The sequence below is a fragment of the Prunus mume genome, linkage group LG1, assembly GCF_029339155.1.
Source record: "Prunus mume cultivar Tortuosa linkage group LG1, ASM2933915v1, whole genome shotgun sequence".
NCBI classification, from domain to species: Eukaryota; Viridiplantae; Streptophyta; class Magnoliopsida; order Rosales; family Rosaceae; genus Prunus; species Prunus mume.
Genome location: NC_142698.1, coordinates 539,397 through 559,739, shown reverse-complemented (window position 1 = coordinate 559,739; position 20,343 = coordinate 539,397). Strand labels below are relative to the sequence as shown.

At 42.7% G+C, this 20,343-nt stretch overlaps 1 protein-coding gene and 2 pseudogenes across 1 annotated transcript; 1 reads left to right on the top strand and 2 right to left on the bottom strand.

Annotated features, from left to right (window-relative positions):
- Positions 1-2,156: 2,156 nt before the first annotated feature.
- LOC148920610 (secreted RxLR effector protein 161 pseudogene) lies at positions 2,157-2,738 on the top strand (annotated as a pseudogene).
- A 1,278-nt stretch (positions 2,739-4,016) lies between these two features.
- Positions 4,017-7,421, bottom strand: LOC103328673 (LEAF RUST 10 DISEASE-RESISTANCE LOCUS RECEPTOR-LIKE PROTEIN KINASE-like 2.3). The gene is given in 4 exon segments (XM_089052483.1): positions 4,017-4,528; positions 4,531-5,376; positions 6,400-6,576; positions 6,579-7,421. Coding segments are annotated over 4 exon segments (2,238 nt in total). The 5' UTR covers positions 7,321-7,421; the 3' UTR covers positions 4,017-4,055.
- Positions 7,422-15,586: 8,165 nt separating this feature from the next.
- On the bottom strand, positions 15,587-16,111 carry LOC148920609 (PR5-like receptor kinase pseudogene; annotated as a pseudogene).
- Positions 16,112-20,343: the final 4,232 nt, after the last annotated feature.

The following is a 20,343-nucleotide window of genomic DNA, read 5'->3' as shown; positions in this document are numbered from 1 at the left end:
GAATAAGGGACAATGTTCTATGCTTGTCATGCTGCCTCTGTAATCAAGAACACTAGTGTGTAGTATGTGGATAGTGCTTGTAGCAACCATATGACCTCACATGAATCTCTGCTCATTGATATAGACACCAATGTCACTGCAAAAGTGAAGATGGGAACTGGAGATCTTGTTCAAGCCACTGGTAAAGGCACTCTAGTGATTGAAACGAAATATGGACCAAGGCATATAAAGGAAGTCATGCTTGTACCAGGGTTGGATGAGAATCTGCTTAGTGTTGGACAGATGATTGAGCATGGATATTTCTTGCTCTTTGGTGATTCTATAGTGGAGATATATGATGACAAGTCACTGAAACAATAGCTATGAAGGCAACAATTAAAGAAACTACATGGTGTTGGCATAGAAGATATGGTCATCTAAATCTTCCTAACTTGAGAATGTTACAACAGAAAGAATTGGTGTATGGACTGTCGAAAATTGGTGACTTAGAGAAGGTGTGTCAAGGTTGTGCACTGGGAAAATCACACAAAGAGGCATTCGATAAAGAGAGGCGTGGAGAGCAAGCATGCCATTAGAGCTCATACATCATATGTGTGTGGACCAATGCAATCCACTATCATTGGAGGTAACAAGTACTTCTTAACCTTTATTGATGACTGCACCAGAATGTGCTGGGTATATTTCATGCAATTCAAGTATGAGGTATTTAATATCTTCAAGAAATTCAAAGCTATGGTAGAACTGCAAAGTGGCTATAAGATTAATAAGCTTAGAAGTTACAGGGGTGGGGAGTACACCTCAACTGAATTTATGAAATTTTGTGAGGATGTTGGAATGGAAAGACAGCTAACTGTAGCCTACTCACCTCAGCAAAATGGGATAGCTGAGTGGAAAAATAGAACTATAGTGGAAATGAGTAAAGCAATGATGCATGACAAGAAGTTGCCTTATAAGTTTTGGGGAGAGGCAGTAAACACAATCTGTTTACATTCAAAACCGATGTCCAACTAGAGCTTTAAATGATTCAACTCCATTTGAATCATTTAGTGGGAGAAAGCTAGGAATTAAACATCTAAGGGTATTTGGTTTTATTTGCTACTGTCATGTACCTAATCAATTGAGGTCCAAATTGGATGATTCGGCAACTAAATGTATTTTTGTTGGTTATGGTAAGTGTGAGATAAGATATAGGGTCTACAACTTACAAACCAACAAGATTGTTGTTTCTAGGAGTGTAATCTTTGATGAAGATTCTCTGTGGGATTGGGAAAATCAGAGTGTGCATCACATCTCAATTCCCATGAGTCTTGAAGATGGTACAAGAGACACTGCCATGGAGAGTGAACTTTCATACTTATCTCCACAGGAAACTCAGTTTGAGAACCCAAGTTTTTCTAGATCTGAAGCAGAGAATGTCACACAGAGTGAAAATCTTGTGAAACTTAGAGACATTGTTGAGATTTATGCAAGATGTAACATGAATGTTATTGAACCAGAAAATTATGAAGAAGCCTCAAAAGATACTGCTTGGAAGAAAGCAATGGAGGCTGAAATGGAGATGATTGAGAAGAATGAAACATGGGAATTGGTTAACAGACTAATGGAAAAGCTAGTAATTGGAGTCAAATGGGTTTATAAAACCAAGTTGAACTTTGATGGTTCAATACAGAAGCATAAAGCTAGGTTGGTTGTCAAGGGCTATGCACAAAAGCCTGGTATTGACTTTAATGAAACTTTTGCTCTTGTAGCCAGATTAGACACCATTAGGACTCTTATTGCATTGGCAGCTCAAAAAGGATGAAAGCTATAACAATTGGATGTCAAGTCTGCTTCTCTGAATGGAGTTCTTAAGGAAGAAGTGTATGTTGACCAGCCAGATGGGTTTGTGATTGAGCATTCTGAAGACAAAGTGTATAAACTAAAAAAAGGCCCTGTATGGTCTAAAACAAGCGCCAAGGGCATGGTATGAGGAAATTAACTCTTATCTCATTGATTGTGGATATGTAAGAAGCTCTAGTGAAGCAACTCTCTATTGCAAGACAAAGGAAAACTCTGGAACACTCATTATATCGATTTATGTTGATGATATAGTGTATACTTGAAGCAGTGAAAAATTGATTGCAAATTTTAAGTATGAGATGATGAGAAGGTATGAAATGACTAACTTAGGTCTTTTGTATCATTTTCTTGGCATGCCTATGATTCAAACTGAAAATAGTATTTTTATAAGCCAAAAGAAGTATGCATTGAATTTGTTGAGCAAGTTTGGTTTGAAACAATGTAAACCTGTTAGTACTCCTCTGGTGGCAAGTGAGAAATTGTGCATAGCTGATGGAAGTGATCCTGTAGATAAGAATGAATATAGGCAAATTGTGGGAAGTTTGTTGTACTTAACAGCTACAAGGCCTGACATAATGTTTGGAGCTAGCTTATTAGCTAGATTCATGCATTGTCCTACAAAGAAACACTATGGAACAACTAAGAGGGTGTTGAGGTATATCCAAGGCACAATTGATTATGGTATTGAATACCAGAAGAGAAAAGAAGCTGTATTAATTGGATATTGTGACAGTGACTGGAGTGGGAGTCAAGATGACATGAAGAGCACTTCGGGATATGCTTTCTCATTTGGAAGTGGAGTGTTCTCTTGGGCATCTGTCAAGCAACACAGTGTTGCTCTCTCCACAGCTGAAGCTGAATATGTTAGTGCAAGTGAAGCTACTACTCAAGCTATATAGTTGAGGTTTGTGCTTGAAGACTTTGGAGCATTGCAGACAGAGGCAACTCCATTAATGGTAGATAACACCTCTGCCATTGCAATGACAAGGAATCCAATTTTTCATCAAAAGACCAAACACATTAACCGCAGATACCATTTCATTCTAAATGCTTTGCAAGAAGGTGTGGTGGATCTAAGATACTGCAAGTCTGAAGAGCAAGCAGCTGACATATTCACTAAAGCTTTGTCTAAGGATCGATTCAATTACTTAAGAGGTCTGCTTGGTGTTAAACCAGTCAACAATTTAGAAGGGAATGTTGAATTATAAATTCCTGCTGGTTTAAGTTTTATTCTACAGATGCAATATTTTGGTTGGATGAAACTTATATGACTCAGATTTAAGACAAGGGTCCAGCTTACATTGTTGGATCAATTGTAAGGCTGAGATCACATTCTCAGCATTGTAAAAGGAATGTTCCGTTTGAAATGAGAGCACTGTGCACTGCCATGTTTTGTGCATAGCAACGAACCTTTGAGCATTATTGTGTAGCCATTCTTTCTCTGCATTTTTCTATTATCTTCAATTCATCTGGTTTTGTGCGAGCTGATGCATTGTGTGTGCAAGTTCTGATTGAAATCTCAACATATTGTAATGCCAAGTCTTGAAGCCCTTGATATATTCAACGAATGAGATTGAAGTCTTTCATTCACAGTATAGTTTAGTTATTCCAGTTTATATATATGTGCGTGTGCAGATTGTCTGGCCATAATGAGGTTACTTCAATGAGCATATTGACGCCTAATGAGTGACACGTGACTATAACGTCAGTTGTTTGTTGGTTCAGCTGAAAAGAAAAACTTGGTACTAACTGTGGTTCGTGATACTCTTTGAAGCGAATGAATAAGAAGAATGAATCACAACGGCCATCTTCGTTAATCAGAGACTCTATATTACTCAAACACCAAAAGTACTGTAGCAGTTGCTGAAAACAGAGAAATCATGAAAACAGTTTTTTCACTCTCAGTTTTCAGATAATGATAACTGTTTCATTTTATCCAAACCAACTTTTTTACAGACCAAAAGATTCTTTTCAATTCAGAGGCCTACCCAACATAATTATATATAACAATATTTTAGAACAACAGATTTCTTCCTTTTTATTATTATTTGTGTTTGCGCAGTGCCTTCTTTCTTCTCCCTCTCAATAACAGTCTTCTTCTTCTTCTTCCCTCTCTCTCTCTCCCTTCTTCTTCTCTCTTTCTTCTGCCTCTCAATCATTGTCTTCTTCTTCTTCCTCCCTCTCTTTCCCTTTTCTTCCTCCCTCTATCTTCTCCCTCACAGCTTGCATGTCTTCTTCTCCATGTGGGGTCGTCTCCCATGGCTGCCAAGGCCAACATGGGACCTCGAAGCTATTTCCAGGGCTGCCATGGGGCCGTCTGACACCATTGACCCCATGGTGGATCTGCCACTGGTTGTAGTCATACAGTCCTCTGCAGCTATTGACCTCATGGTGGATCCGCCACTGGTTGTAGTCATACAGTCTTCTGCAGCTATTGTAGGAGAAAACAAGAAAGGTTTGGGTGCAATTCGCAAGGAATGAAGGGGTCCTTCCAACATCTCTACAACTATGCTCATTGATGGCCGATCAGAAGGAATGGTCTGAATGCACCACAAACTTATTAATACCATCTTTCTTGCTATTTCTTTTTCCTCCTCTGTGATTGCCCCAAATACATTTTCATCCTTTTCTAGCTCTAGATCTTTATAAACATGATGTGGAAATATTTCACTCGTATGAGACACTCCAAATCCAAATTATTTTTTGCTCCAACCATTTCAAGAACCAACATACCGTAGCTGTAAACATCAGATTTGTGAGATACTCCACCAAAGTTCCGGCTAAACACTTCTGGTGCAATGTATCCTGCAGTTCCTCTTGCCCCAGTCATCGATACAATACTGTCCTTCGTTTTACATAATTTGGCAAGGCCAAAATCAGAGATTTTTGGGCGAAAATCTTTGTCGAGAAGAATGTTCTGTGGTTTTATGTCAAAATGCAAAATTCTTGTGTTACATCCACGGTGTAGGTATTCTAGTCCTCGCGCAATACCAACTGCAATTTCAGATAGTGTTTTCCATTCTAAGAGAAAATTTGCCATTCCAGACCCGTGCTTATGTATGAAATTATCCAGAGATCCATTAGGCATGTATTCATAAATCAAAGCTCGATTGTCCCCCTCATAACAGAATCCAGAAAGAGTGACTATGTTGACATGGGAGGTTCTACCAATGCTAGCAACTTCATTAATAAAATCTTCTCCTCCATTACCCTTGGACTCGCTTAGGACTTTGACCGCCACCAGAAGCCCATCAGGTAGCCTGCCTTTGTACACAGTTCCATATCCACCTTTACCTATTTTGTCTCTGAAAGAGTCTGTCATTTTCTTGACATTTTCATAGGTATACCGCTTTGGAGTAAGCGATCCATAGTTCCTTATAAATGCCTCAACATCAAACTCATCCCTCTTATCTTTCTGGACGAATGAGACCATTCTTTCGCTTGATATGTGCGGGAGCGATTTTCGGACATTTCGCTTCCACCATATGCATATACCACAAAGAATGATTACCATCACGTAAAATCCAGTAGCCAAACCTGCAACAAAATACTTCATTTGTTGGAATTTTATTTTATGTAGTTATTTGTTTAGCTCCTAGTCATTTTAAACAGTCATTTAAGTTCTAAAACCACTTTGGAGGGCTACCATTTTAACAGTCAATCAAGAACTACAACGAAAACAAGTAACGAAGCAGTTACTAGTATAAATACTGTTTTAAAGAAGTGAAATATTACCCATTGCGATATCCTTCTTTTTTCCTGAAACAGCCATAAGATAGAGAAATGTTAATCAATTGTTAAAAAAAGACTACCTCAATTGCAACAAAGATATTTGGTAGATTACATCAACAAAAACTACCTTTTTCGTCACTGCTTATTTGCCTTAAATTTGGTCATTGTGTCGCTAATTTTACTCAATTGAGTCAATTTTTTGTCACTGGTTAGTTTTTTTATGCTCAATACTTCAAGAAAAAGACTTAGGTCAACGAAAATTTTGGTAACCACAAAAGCGTCTCTGAAGAAAATGAAGTTTATCAACTTGAACAAAGACCTCAGTAGGTAGGATGCGTAATAAGAAAATGTAGAGCTACCAATGCTGGAAATAAAGGACTTAAAAATTTTCAAAGTCATCTTCCCAATTAATTAATTGATTTTTTTTAATAAAGGAGTAACAAGGAGCATGCATACATGAAGTTAATAACTTTTAAATTAAATTAATGAGTTTTGTATACTTTTATAAAGCTAATTATTTATAACAAAAAATCTATGAAAGTGTTTAAGAATATGTGAAGTCACTAATTTAAAAAAGTCAAGTCAGCCACAAAAAGTGTTGACTGGCACCATCAAGATTTCCAATTCGATGCATGTGCCAAAGGATCAAAATGATCAAAACATGAACACTCTTAAGGGTTTAAAAGTTTTACAAAATTTTCTATCCAAAATGTTCAATTTCTGAAATTCGTAGCAACATGATCTCTTTTCTTGTATACGTCAAGTTCAGTAGTTTCTGTTAAGTTCAGTAGTTTCTGTTTTTTGTTTCTGCACACAATTCCAGATAACCCAGGTTTTTAACAGACGAGCCAAATGACACACACCTAGGTAGCTGTCTAGGATGTAATAAAAAACTGTGGATGCCACCAATCCTGGAATTCAATTCTGTAATTATAAGAGAATGACAAGGGACAGACGTACCTTGTGCTCCCGGTGCAGTTGCATTACATACGGCTGCATAGGCCGATCCAGGCAAAAGCAACTGAATCCACCAGTAGCGTTATGCCCACACTTCCCTCCTGATTGCACACAACTGTTGCATTCAACATTATCAATCTCCAATCCCAATTCAAAGCCCTCATCTACGACTTCCTGGATAGTTGTTCGATTGGCCTCTAGAGCCAGGGCAGCTGTAGTAAAAACCGGAACACTGACCCCAGCTGTACAGGCGCGGGTAGCAAGAGCAGCTACATCAACTGGGAGACTCCGGGTGAAAGACCAAACAGCAATGTCACCGTTGTTCGTACTGCAAACTTGGGAAGTAAAGTTAACCTCCAGCCCCGGGACAGTTGAATTGCACGCGTAGTAAAATGTCAGGTTTGTAAGCCCAGAAGGATAATTAAACAGAGAGAAGTTGATGCTGGTGTTGACGTAAGTCTGAGGACAGATAGTTCCCCAATAGTCCTGCCTAGCAACTGTAACAGAGGGAGCACTAGAGTCCGTTTTAAGAATTCTGTAGTTGACATTCGACATGTTGATCATGGGGGCATTCTCTAGGCATTTGACCTCGAACCCCGGCAGACCACAGTAATTAGCCCGGTTTACTCCCCAAAAGGGGTATGAGATGCCTCCGATGCCACCGCAGTTAATAGCTTCGCTGCAGTTTGTATATTGTTCATTGTCCTGGCATAGACTTAACTCAACGTTGATCGAAAGAAAGGAAGTGATCAAGAGCAAGGGAAACAACGATTGAAGCAGAAGGGTATGCATATTTGCTGGGAAGGCTCAGGGTAAGTGACAAACCAATACAAGTTTAAAAATAGAAAAAGGGAAGCACAGGAATACAAGTAGGAAATTGACAGATCGTGATTAAGGAATGAGTCGTGTTTTTTGGGGCATAGAAGAATTCGAAACCTCCAAACAGGTCGTGATTCACAGGTCGTAATAGTCTGTTGTTTGATAGAAGTGCCAGTCAATGGAAATTTTGATGCCACTAAAGCGCGTCTATTCAGAAAATGAAGTATGTTTTTTTGGCCAGGAAACGTGGAATTGTCAAGGGTCAGGCTCGAAACCTCTGCTTCACACTAATTTCAGAAAGAGAAAGAAGGGAAGGCCCAGCAATGTTAAGCCCACACTTCCACCACTGATTCATCACAACTGTACATTGATTGTTATCTTTCACGAATTCTAATTGAAAACTTATGGGGTCCACTACAAATATTGTAACACCCCGTATATTTTCCTATTTAATTTAATTAAGGGAAAATATTAAATTACTCTGGGTTAGGGTGATTTTTAATTTCTATTCGGGAAGATTTTGGGACCGTGAGTGGTGTGGTTGCGTAGGTGTAAACCGTGAAGGCTCCGAATCGGAGATTTAACGAAGCTTTGGCGATCAAAACTTGTTTGGTGTAAGCAATTATTCAGTAAGTTTGGGGTAAAAATCTGATTTTCACATTTACCCCTCACTCTCTCTTCCCTCCGCGTACCTCACTCTCTCTCTTCCGTTCTCTCTCCCGATTCTCTCTTTCTCTCTCTTCGAATCTCGGTTCGCCAAAGGAAGAAAGCCACGGTCTCGTTCGACTCACCTTGAAGCTCGATCATAACTCACCCCATTTCACGGAAAACCGATTCGGTAGCCGATTTCGTTTTCACCGATTTTCACCGACGCGCAATGATTCGCCAGTTTTCCGTCGAGTGTGGTATGTTTTCGAATCCTTTTAGTATGCTCTAGCTGATTTTGGGTTAGATTAGATCGAATTTGAAGTTTGGAATCGAATTGAAACCAGGTTTTGGCCAATTTGAAATTCCGCACGCCGTCGGGATCGTTGCCGTGAGTTGAAAAGTTGCTCCATTCTTCGGTAGTATCTAGATTGGAAGGGTGACGTTGGTTTGGAGATTTTCCGTCGCCGAAATCTCTCAACACACCCACGACGGAAAATCTCGCAGGCGGGTGTGTTGAGAGATTTCGGCGGACGGAAAATCTCCAAACCAACGTTCACCCTTCCAATCCTAGATACTACTCGAAGAATGGAGCAACTTTTTCAACTACGGCAACGCCCAATTCGGACGGCAAGTGGCCGAATTTCAAATTGAAATGCCAAAACCTAGGTTTCCAATTCGATTCCAAACTTCAAATTCGATCTAATCCTAACCCAAAATCAGCTAGAGCATACTAAAAGGATTCGAAAACATACCACACTCGACGGAAAAACTGGCCGAATCGCTGGCTCGTGGTGAAAATCGGTGCGCTTACGAATCGGTTTTCCGCGGGAAATGGGGGGTTATGATCGAGCTTCAAAGGTGAGTCGAACGAGACCGGTGCCGCTCTTCGCTGCGGAGAGATTCAAGAGAGAGAAAGAGAGAATCGGGAGAGAGAAACGGAAGAGAGAGAGGGAGGTAATGCGGGAGGGAGAGAGAGAGTGAGGGTAAATGTGAAAATCAGATTTTACCCCAAACTTACTTCGAAATAATTACGGTTCTGCCACCAAACAAGTTTTGATCGCCAAAGCTTCGTTAAATCCGATTCGAGCCTACCGCCTGTCTCACGGACCACCTACGCAACCACACCACTCACGGTCCCAAAATCTTCCCGGAATAGAAATTGGCCAAAATCACCCCTAACCCGAGAGTAATTTAATATTTTCCCTTAATTAAATTAAATAGGAAAATATACGGGGTCGGGGTGTTACATTCTACCCTCCTTATAGAAATTTCGTCCCCGAAATTCACATACCTGTCAATGGAAGAGATAAGGATACTTGGCCCGCAATCACCCGTTCCACCATAATGAGTCTCACATGCAAGCTAGCAAGGATTCCACCTTGTTGAGTCATCTCCATTTCTACTCCATCTTTCCGTAGTTCCACCAACAACGGAAGATAGGCCGCTTTAATATGGGCTAAGTTCGCAGGTGCCTTCCTACTCAATGCATCTGCAACCACATTAGCTCGGCCTGGGTGATACTCAATCGTACAATCATAATCCTTGATCAATTCCAACCAGCGCGTTGTCTCGTATTCAGTTCATACGGGTAAAAAAACTTGAGGCTCTTATGATCCGTGAAAATCTGAGGTCTCACCATACAAGTAATGTCGCCAAATCTTCGTGAGCAAACACTATGCGGCAAGTTCCAAGTCATGGACTGGATAATTTCGCTCATGCTTTTGAGTTGCCTCGAGGCATAAGCAATCACCCGGTCATGTTGCATCAAACACATCCCAATCCTCAAAGATGCATCATAGATCACAAAGCCCCGAGTTATCGGGAAGAGCCAAAACAGGTCGGTGGTCAACCGCTTCTTCAACTCTGAAAACTCTGTTCGCACTCTTCCGTCCACTCAAATGCAACGTCCTTCCTTGTCAACCGCGAGAGAGGTGTTGCTATCGAAGAAAACCCTTCCACAAATCGGACGATAGTAACACGGTAACCCCAGAAAACCCGTGCTTCAGATTACACTTGTGGGTACAGCCCAATTCACAATAGCCTCAATCTTCTGTGGGTCCACATAAATCCCTTCCGTTGAGATTACATGTCCAAGGAACACCACTCTATCCAGCCAAAACTGACACTTGCTAAATTTGGCATAGAGTTGCTTCCTCCTTAAAGTCCTCAATACCAACCTCAGGTGCTTCTTATGTCCTTCCAAAGTCTTAGAATAAACCAAGATATCATCTATGAATACAATCACAAAGTGATCCAAATAAGGTCGAAACACTCTGTTCATGAGATCCATAAATCACTGGAGCATTCACGTCAACCCAGCGACGGCATCACGGAAGTCGTAATGTCCATACCGCGTTCGAATGCGGTCTTGGGGACATCCTCTTCTCTAATCCTCAATCGATGGTATCCTCGACCTCAGATCAATCTTAGAGAAATACTTGGCATCCTTCAACTGATCAAACAAATCATCAATCCGCGGCAAAGGATACCGGTTACGTCTTGTCACCTTATTCAAGCTGCCAGTAATCAATACATAACCTCATGGTCCCATCCTTCTTTCTCACAAACAATACGGTGCACCCCATGGGGAAACACTAGGTCGGATGAAACCCATATCCACTAATTCCTGCAATCTGAATCTTCAGCTCCCGGAGTTCAGCTGGTGCCATCCTATAAGGAGTTAGATAGATAGGATTGGTGCCTGGAAGAAGTTCAATAGTGAACTCAATTTCCCTTTCAGGAGGTAACCCGGAAGATCATCTGGAAAGACATCAGGAAACTCACTAACCACGGGAATATCTTCCAGATTCAAGGTGATCTCTCGGGTGTCGATGATATGAGCTAGAAATCCTTCACATCCTTTCTCGAGTAATCTCTTAGCTGTAATAGCAGAGATAAGGCAAGTAGGGAGAATTCTACGTTCCCGGAAAATTACTTTAGGCTGTCTGGACTCCGGAATGTCACTTCCTTCCGGTAACAATCCACGGACGCATGATGCTTCTCTAGCCAATCCATCCCCAAGATGATATCCAAATCCACCAATTCTAAAGGGATCAAATTGGCTTCCAACCATGCATCTTCTACTTGAACATAGCATTCTCTGAATACCCGGTGCCTGCAAACATGACTTCCCGTGGGCGGAGAAATACTAAAACTTCTGTCATGGGTGTCGGCCTCACTGCGACATAGGTGTACGAAATTATGTGCTACGAAAGAATGTGGCCCCGGGTCAATTAAAACACGAGCAAGATAGCCGAAAATAGGGATCATACCAGTAATCACGTCCAGGAGTGGCTGTGCCTCTCTGGGTCATAGAGAACACCCTAGCCTGAGTGGTAGAGCGTCGGTGACCCCTGAATTTCTGCCACTTCTTCCCGAGAAGATGGCGGTGCCTCTGCTCGGAAGATCCCGCTGCAGGAGGAAGTAGCACCACCACGACTCGATCTTGACCGTAATACACACGCCTGCTGGGCTTCGATCCCTGCATTGGTACATCAGGGTAAATCGGTGGGCAAAACCTCTTGGTATGCCCCGATGTCCACAAAATAGCATCTTGGGCCGCCGCTCAGCTTGGTTTACCCTTGAAATGAATTATGGCAATCCTTTGCACAATGCCCCACCCTGCCGCAATCGTAACATATCAACCTACCGCTGGAGGGAGTCCTAGGCGTGCTAGATGCAGCTCTTTGCTCAAAATCGAGTCCATCTTTGGGCCGAGAACGGATCTCCACTACACCGGATCCTCGCCCACCGACCATCCACCACTAGCGAGCTGGAACTAGATCCTCCTCTCTTGGATGGACCCTGACTTGGGCCACCCAATCCCTGCGCATCTCTCCGGCGTCTTCCTGCACCCAAGGCACATGTCCTAGATACTCTGTCAGCAGCTTGAGCTAAAGCTCTCATGTTGGGATACGTGCTAGCGGTAACCACTGACTGAATCTCCACCATAGACCGCCTTCAAAAGCGTCGCACGGTCCTCTTGAGCCACTAATTCGGTGCAAACCTCGTGATTCATTAAACTTGTGCTCATATTCGCCACCGACATTGATCCTTGCTTGAGATACAAAAACTACATCTTTTTGGCATAGCGATAGGAAGGTGGATAGACCGATCGAAAAAGATCCTTTGGAATTCCTCCTGTAATAGCTGGATTCCCATAGCCCCTTTTGCGCTTTCCACCGTGATAAGCATTCCCTTTTAGCAGGAAGGTAGCCAGACGGACCCTATCTTCATCGGGACACTCCAGTACCTCAAAAATCCGCTCCACATCGGTAATCCCTCGGCCTACAGCCGGATCTGGGCCACCCATGAACTCTTTGGCTCGAGCTCTTTCACCCTTTTAATTTCGAACTTTCTGTACTCGCCTCCCCCGCAGCTAGTCATGGTGCGGGTGAATTGACTCGATATGGCGCAAGTCCAGGGCATTCTCTCCGGCGGTGGAGATGGTGGAGGAGATGGAACCTGGAGGTGAAGGAGGTGGTGACGGGATGGTGGTGGAGGATTTGGGCCCCATCTTTGACCACGACCTCGTGTTCTTGGTCGGCGCGTTGCCATGGTTCTACGAAAGAAACCATCGAATCATTAGATCAACAATGCAGCAAAAGTGCAAGTGTCGAAGGAAAATGAACCTAATGCTCGATACTGTCAGGACAGACACGCCGAATTTCCCCCAAAGCGGCGGACCCGTCTTGGTGCCGACATCTCACGATGCGGGCCCCTTACTAAAACCCAAGACATTCTACAAAATTTTGTAGTCTCCCGCAAAGTGCTCAAACCCAACAATAAACAACCATGCAATATTTACATCAATATACATCCCAACTGCCAAGCATGCTTTTACCATACTACAATCCAACACAAAATGGCCTCCGGCCTCAAGTAATAGCCTAACATGGGCAGTAACAGAGCGTCTACAGAATTTGTTACCAACAAACAGGGGAGTAGAAAGAATTTATACAGACCCTATCAACAGACGACAAGTTCGGAGCTCGTGACTTGCTCGAATACCTTCAGAGCAACTCACTGTCTAGGGGGCGCAAAACAGAAATATGTGAGTGGACAGAAATAAAGTTTCACTTTAAATCAACATAGTAACCCCACCATGTAAAAATAATGGTCTAGCATGCAGTTTCACAAATTAGAAACCAAAAACTCAAGCACAAAATCCCAAAGTCCAAAACAACTCCACAACTCAAATCCACAACTCATTTCCCAAATATATGCAACTCTCCACAACCCGTAAATACCCATATATAAATATATATATATAGCTAGGACTCTAATATAAAATATACTCCTCTCCATACTAATGTACCGGGAAGACAATCCAACGGGATTGTTAGGTGTACGCAGGATTCGAACACTAACCGCGTCCGGGGATGAGTAGTCCAAGGGGACGGAACTCCATAGCTCACACGCCGCACCGCCAGCGACACGTGTAGCTCACAAATCTCATATCAAGTCCTCAGCGCAGACGGTATCATCACCCCACCGCACGCGCCAGCAGCGTGTGTGATGATACTCAAACAATATACATACTCTCCCATACGCCGCCGCCAACGACATCGTATGGAAAGTGTCTCACACACCCAAAGCGCCATGTGTGAGACCCGTAATCTCATGGCCTTCCCACCCCACCGGCACTGCCAACGACGTGTGTGGGAAGCCTAGTAACTAGGGAATGGTACTCACCTACCATACTCATACATCTCACAACCATCGATCAAACTCCTATCTTTCCACAATCTCACCATAACAACCTCTCATACTCTATACATAGACAATATAGATAGCCATCCCAAAATCCATATCAACATAATCATCATACTCAAATATATATGTCTATACTCAAAGTATATAGCCAAGATATAAACATATTCAAATCCATCAGCCAAAGGCTTATTAAATCAAAGTCACCATCATTTAAAGTATATGCACAAAACTTTCATAATTAAAAACCATGCATATGCTTAAAACAAAGTCCACTCACAAGTAATCCCAAGCTGCCCGGCCCCGTGAGGGTCCGCTTTCTTGCGAGTGATCAAAAGTACCTATTCCAAGATACAAATCCTTGATTAACATCACGTACTTCCAAAATGGAAATTCACAAAGGAAATACTTAAATCCCCAAGTTCCCGGTGCGCTCACGTCCAAAGGAACATCCTAAGGTCCGGTTACGTTTGGGATTCGCTTCCCAATCGCACGGTGATCGCGATTCCCTAAACTTCACATTATTGAATCGGAACATCCGGGGCTCCAATTCACGATCCGCGAATTCCTACAGGTTTCTAAGAGTACCTAGATTAACATACTTCAATTTGGAAAGCGATCCAGCGGTCAGAACTTATCGAACCCGGATAACGCACAATATGCGAAATCCGTTCGATAGTCAAGCGATATCAAATTGAGATCCGCGAAATCCTACGCACTCATGACAACCCAAGGATCTCATCAGGACGAAAAACAACTTCATCCACCTTGCCCACGCGCCACCACACGCGCCGGCGCGCGTGGGTGTGTTGAGAGATTTCCGGCGACGGAAAATCTCCAAACCAACGTTCACCCTTCCAATCCTAGATACTACTCGAAGAATGGAGCAACTTTTTCAACTACGGCAACGTCCAATTCGGACGGCAAGTGGTCGAATTTCAAATTGAAATCCTGCCAAAACCTAGGTTTCCAATTCGATTCCAAACTTCAAATTCGATCTAATCCTAACCCAAAATCAGCTAGAGCATACTAAAAGGATTCGAAAACATACCACACTCGACGGAAAAAGCTGGCGGAATCGCTGCGCCGTCGTGGTGAAAATCGGTGAAAAATCGAACCCGTCTGGAATCGGGTTTTCCGCGGGAAAATGGGGTGGGTTATGATCGGAGCTTCAAGGTGAGTCGAACGAGACCGGTCGGCTCTTCCGTTTGCATCGAGAGATTCAAGAGAGAGAAAGAGAGAATCGGGAGAGAGAAACGGAAGAGAGAGAGGGAGTACGCGGGAGGAGAGAGAGAGTGAGGGGTAAATGTGAAAAATCAGATTTTTACCCCAAACTTACTTGAAATAATTACTGCAGTTACGCCACCGAACAAGTTTTGATCGCAAAGCTTCGTTAAATCTCGATTCGAGCCTACACTGTCTACGGTTTCGTCTCAGTACCACCTACGCAACCACACCACTCATGGTCCCAAAATCTTCCCGGAATAGAAATTGGCCAAAATCACCCCTAACCCTGGAGTAATTTAATATTTTCCCTTAATTAAATTAAATAGGAAAATATACGGGGTCGGGGTGTTACAAATATTACTTCAACAATTCAAATTATAGAATTTGCACTTCTCCTCTTGCAATTTATGAATTTCTGTATGGGTAACTTTGAATTTTTTATTTAATTTGGTTTCAAATCAGGATTAAAGGACACGAATACTTCCAATAGAGGACATAAATTGAAGTCTACGTGTTTCCCTCTTTTTGGCCAAGTAGGCCAAAGGAATGATTTTTTGGTCCTTCTCTTGAGATGCGTAGGTGTGCCACCACCAAGCCACTTGATGGCTTGGATGGAAAGATTGTGTGAATTTTTTTGCGCTCTGACTTCTAATCAAACGATTGATCTGCCAAGCAAGAAACCTCCTCTCCAACTTGTGTTACATCCACGGTGTAGGTATTCTAGTCCTCGCGCAATACCAATTGCAATTTCAGATAGTGTTTTCCATTCTAAGAGAAAATTTGCCATTCCAGATCTGTACTTATGTATGAAATTATCCAGAGATCCATTAGGCATGTATTCATAAATCAAAGCTCGTTTGTCCTCCTCATAACAGAATCCAGAAAGAGTGACTATGTTGACATGGGAGGTTCTACCAATGCTAGCAACTTCATTAACAAAGTCTTCTCCATTACCCTTGGACTCGCTTAGGACTTTGACCGCCACCAGAAGCCCATCAGGTAGCCTGCCTTTGTACACAATTCCATATCCACTTTTACCTAGTTTGTCTACGAAAGAGTCTGTCACTTTCTTGACATTTGCATAGGTATACCGCTTTGGAGTAAGCGATCCATAGTTCCTTATAAATGCCTTAACATCAAACTCATCCCTCTTATCTTTCTTGACGAATAAGACCATTTTTTGCTTCCACAATATGCATATACAAAGAATGATTACCATCACGGAAAATCCACCAACAGCCAAACCTGCAATAAAAAACTTGTTTCATTGTAATTACTTGATTTGTTGGATTTTTATTTTATGTAGTTATTAGTTAAGCTCCTAGTGATTTTAAACAATTGTTGATGCTCTTTTTCAGAGATGGTCAACTTAGGGAAAAAGGGGTTTGCCTTCAAAAGTGGAGAAGGTGAGGACCTTCTGTAAGGGTCGAGCCTGCAGAAGACAAAGTAGGAGAAGCAATCGTTAAGCTTTGGACACCGGTGTGGTGCTGGCCGAACGCTCTCCGATGCTTAAGTCAGCTAAGAGTAATAACTTTAGTAGAGTAATAGCAAAAGATAAGAAAGTAGTTACCTTTTTTACTAGGGTACTGTTCCCTATTTATAGGGAAGTGAAAGTGGGAGGTTTGTATAGATTTTTGATGTGGGACTTTGTGCAAGTCGCCGTGGTGGTAACACGTGTCATGGAGATTAGGTTTGGCAATTGGGACCTTCAACAGTCGGGAGCTTCGGCAGGTGCTTGGCACCTCGGAAGAGTGTCTTCCTTCAAATGGGAGAAGGCGTGTCTGCCTTGCTGCTAGTTGTTTTGAGGCTGGATATGCTCGGTTGATTATGGTGTAAACAGTAGTCCCCCAAGTTCGTGGTCAAGAAGTGACTTTTGGGTTAGGAACTTGTTAGATTTTGGTGTAATCATGACCGAGCATTCCAGGTTCAGTGGGAGTCGTAGGGCATTCCCTAGTCCCCCAAGTTGGCAAGCTAGAAGTTGCGTCAACACTTGATAGCTAAGTGAGTCTAGAGAACCATAGGTAGCTGGGTACTTGGGTTTTCACAAGGAGGCCGGATCGAGCTCTGTGTGGTGAGCTTGGTAGAGGTTGTGGCCTTGAAGCTTTGGCAAAGGAGCCTTGGGAGAAAAATTTGAAAAGCAAGAAGCTGGGCCTTTGTAGTATATTTAGGTTCTTGGAAAGACCTGGGGTCAAAAAAGCTGGGCCTTAATAGAGATTTCGGCAAAATTCTCCTTGGTGCTAGGCTTCGGCAAGGGCCAGCCCTTTATTTATTTATTTATTTCTTTATATTTTTTCTTTATATTTATTTATAAAAAAGAAGGATTGCTTAGGGTAGCTTGAGGCTTCTAGTAAAGTTTGCATGGCCCTTGCCATTCGACAAGGGACAAGATGGGCCTAGGAGAAAAGGCTAAGCTTCAGCAAAGCTTGGGAAGAAAGAGAATTTCAGGTGTCCGGGCCTCTGGGGGCATGTCGGCAAGGTTTGGCTTATTTGAACCTGGGCTGTAGTAGCCGAGCTTCGGCACATGTGAGGGCTAGGGTTTGGTAAGGGGTGAGGTCCTCTTTGTATAAAACACTGTCGTTCGGCGGTGACCTCCTATCACCATTCGAGTGTTTCTTCAGCAAAGTCTTGAGTCTGTGGATTGAGCCTTGCCGACGGCAACGCATAGTGTTAGCCATTTTCGTGAGTGCGACACGTGTGCGAGAGGTTTGTCACGGCCGCCGCAACTTTAGCAGGTTTAATTTGAAGGAGGATAGCAAGAAGTGTCACCTCCTTAGCGGTGCACGCCCTTGCCGTTCGCAAGGGCATCTTGAAGACATTTTCGGACTCCTTCATCTTTGGTCGGGTAAGTTCCCTGCGAGGCCTCCTTTTTCTGTGCTCAACCTTTGTCGTTTGGCAAGGGTGGGTTGAGTAATTTTTGTTGTGGCCTCACCTTTGTGAGCTTAGTGCAGGTTGCTAGGAGTTAAGTTCGGCAAGGTCTCCGTGTCGGAGGTTCGGTCGTAGAAGCCTCGAGAGCTAGATCATTGCGAAACACCAGTTGCAGCAGTTGATCGGGCGTCGCCATTTTGGAAGGAGGCTAGGCTGCTTGGAATTTCAAGGAGCGTGAGGAATTGTGCCGGTCTTGTCTGCTTTGGCGAGGTGCGTTTAAAAATATTTGTGAGTCCTCCTTTGGATCTGAACGGGGCTTGCCGTTCGGCAATTTGTTGAGCTGTGCAAGAGTGGTATGATTATCTTTTGTGGCTGTGGTCTAGTTTGGGAGCATTGGGGTTGAGCCCTTGAAATTTTGATATGTGTAGGGTGCTGGAAGAGGTGTTTTGTTTACTTGAGTTTTTGTTTGCAGGTCCAAGTGTCTGACTCAAGGATTCAGACTGTAACACCCCGACTCCAATTTATTCCTATTTTAATTAAATTAAGAGAAATTATGAATTTACCTTTGGGTTAAGGGTAATTTTGGTCATTTTCTTATCCGGAAGGATTTCGGGACCAGAGTGGTTTGGTTGCGTAGGTGGTACTGAGATGAAAACGTAGACATGTGGTAGGCTTGAATCGGAGTTGTAACGAAGATTTGGCGATCAAAATAAGTTGAGTGGCGTTATCGTAATTATTTCAAAGTAAGTTTGAGTAAAAAGCAGATTTTCAATTTTTACCCCTCACTTTCTCTCTCTCTCTCTCTCTCTCCCGATTCTCTCTCTGCGTGCGAGAGGTTTTCAATTGAAATTCCGCCAGTTCCCGCACGAATTGGACCTTGTGGTAGTTGAAGAAAGTGAACTCGACCTTGAGAAGCGCTAGGGTAGGAAGGGTGAGCGTTGGTGTGGAGATTTTCCATGCGGAAATTTCTCTACACACCCATGCGCTGGCGCATGGGTAAGGCTGGTGAAGTTGCTTTTATCTTGATGAGATCCTTAGGTTGTCACGAGGTGTAGGATTTTACGGATCTTAATTTAGATGTCGTTTGACTATCGAACGGATTTCGCATATTGTGCGTTATCCAGGTTCGATAGGTTCTAACCGTTGGATCGTTTCCAAATTGAAGTATGTTGATCTAGGTACTCTTAGAAACCTATAGGAATTCACGGATCGTGAATCGGAGCCCGGATGTTCGATTCAATAATTGAAGTTTGGGGATTAGCGATAACCGCAAACGATTGAAGCGATTCCCAAACACTGTAAGCGGACCTTAGGATATTCTATTGGACGTACACGCACCGGGAACTTGGGGATTTAAGTATTATCTTTTGTGAATTTCTGTTCTGAAGTGCGTTATATTAATCAAGAGTTCGTATCTCGAAATAGGTACTTGATCGATCATTCATGGCAGGCGGGACCCTCTCGGGGCCGGGGCAGCTTGGGATTATCTGTGAGTGGACCTTGTTTTAAGCATATGCATGGTTTTATTGATAAAAGATTTGTGCATATATTTTAAATCGTGATTATGATTTAATAATTATTTGGTTGATGGATTTGGATATTCTTATACGTATTGGCAATATATTTTGGGTATGGCTATATTTGAGTATTATGGATATGTTTATATGGATTTTGGGATGTCTATCTATATTGCCTATGTACAGAGTATGTGAGTTGTTGATGTGAGGTAGTGGAAGGATATGAGTTTGAGGGATGGTTGGGATATATATGAGTATGTTAGGTGAGTATCATTCCCTAGTTACTAGGCTTCCCACACACGTTGTTGGCAGTGCCAGTGGGGTGGGAAGGCCATGAGATTATGGGTCTCACACATGTCGTTGGCAGTGCGGTGTGTGAGACACTTCCCATCCGTGTCGTTGGCGTGCCGGCGTATGGGAATAGTATGTATATTGCTTAGTATTATCACACACGTCGTTGTGCAGTGCCGGTGGGGTGATGATACTGTCTGCGCGCATAGGACTTGTTATGAGATTTGTGAGCTACACGTGTCGTTGGCAGTGCCGGCGTGTGAGCTATGGAGTTCCGTCCCGGTTGGACTACTCATCCCTGGACGCGGGTTAGTGCTCGAAATCCTCGTACTAGCCAAACAATCCCCCGGTTGGATTGTTTCCCCGGTACATTAATATGGAGAGAAGTATATGTTATATTATAGTTATATGTATATATATATATGTGTATATATGGGTTGATGATAGTTGCATATCTTTGCGAGTAGAGTTGTGGTTTTGAGATTTGGAGATTTATTGGACTTTAGGATTATGTGTTTTGAGTATTTGGGTTATGAATTGTGAAACTGTATGCTAGAGCATTATTTTTACACGGTGGGGTTATTATGTTGTTTCAAATGCAAACTTTATTTTTGTCCACTCACATATTTCTATTTTACGCCCCCCAGGCAATAGTTGCTCTTGGAAGCGTTCGAGCAGGTTGCGAGCTCAAAACATTCCATCCGTAGATAGGACTTGTGTAAATTCCTTCTACTCA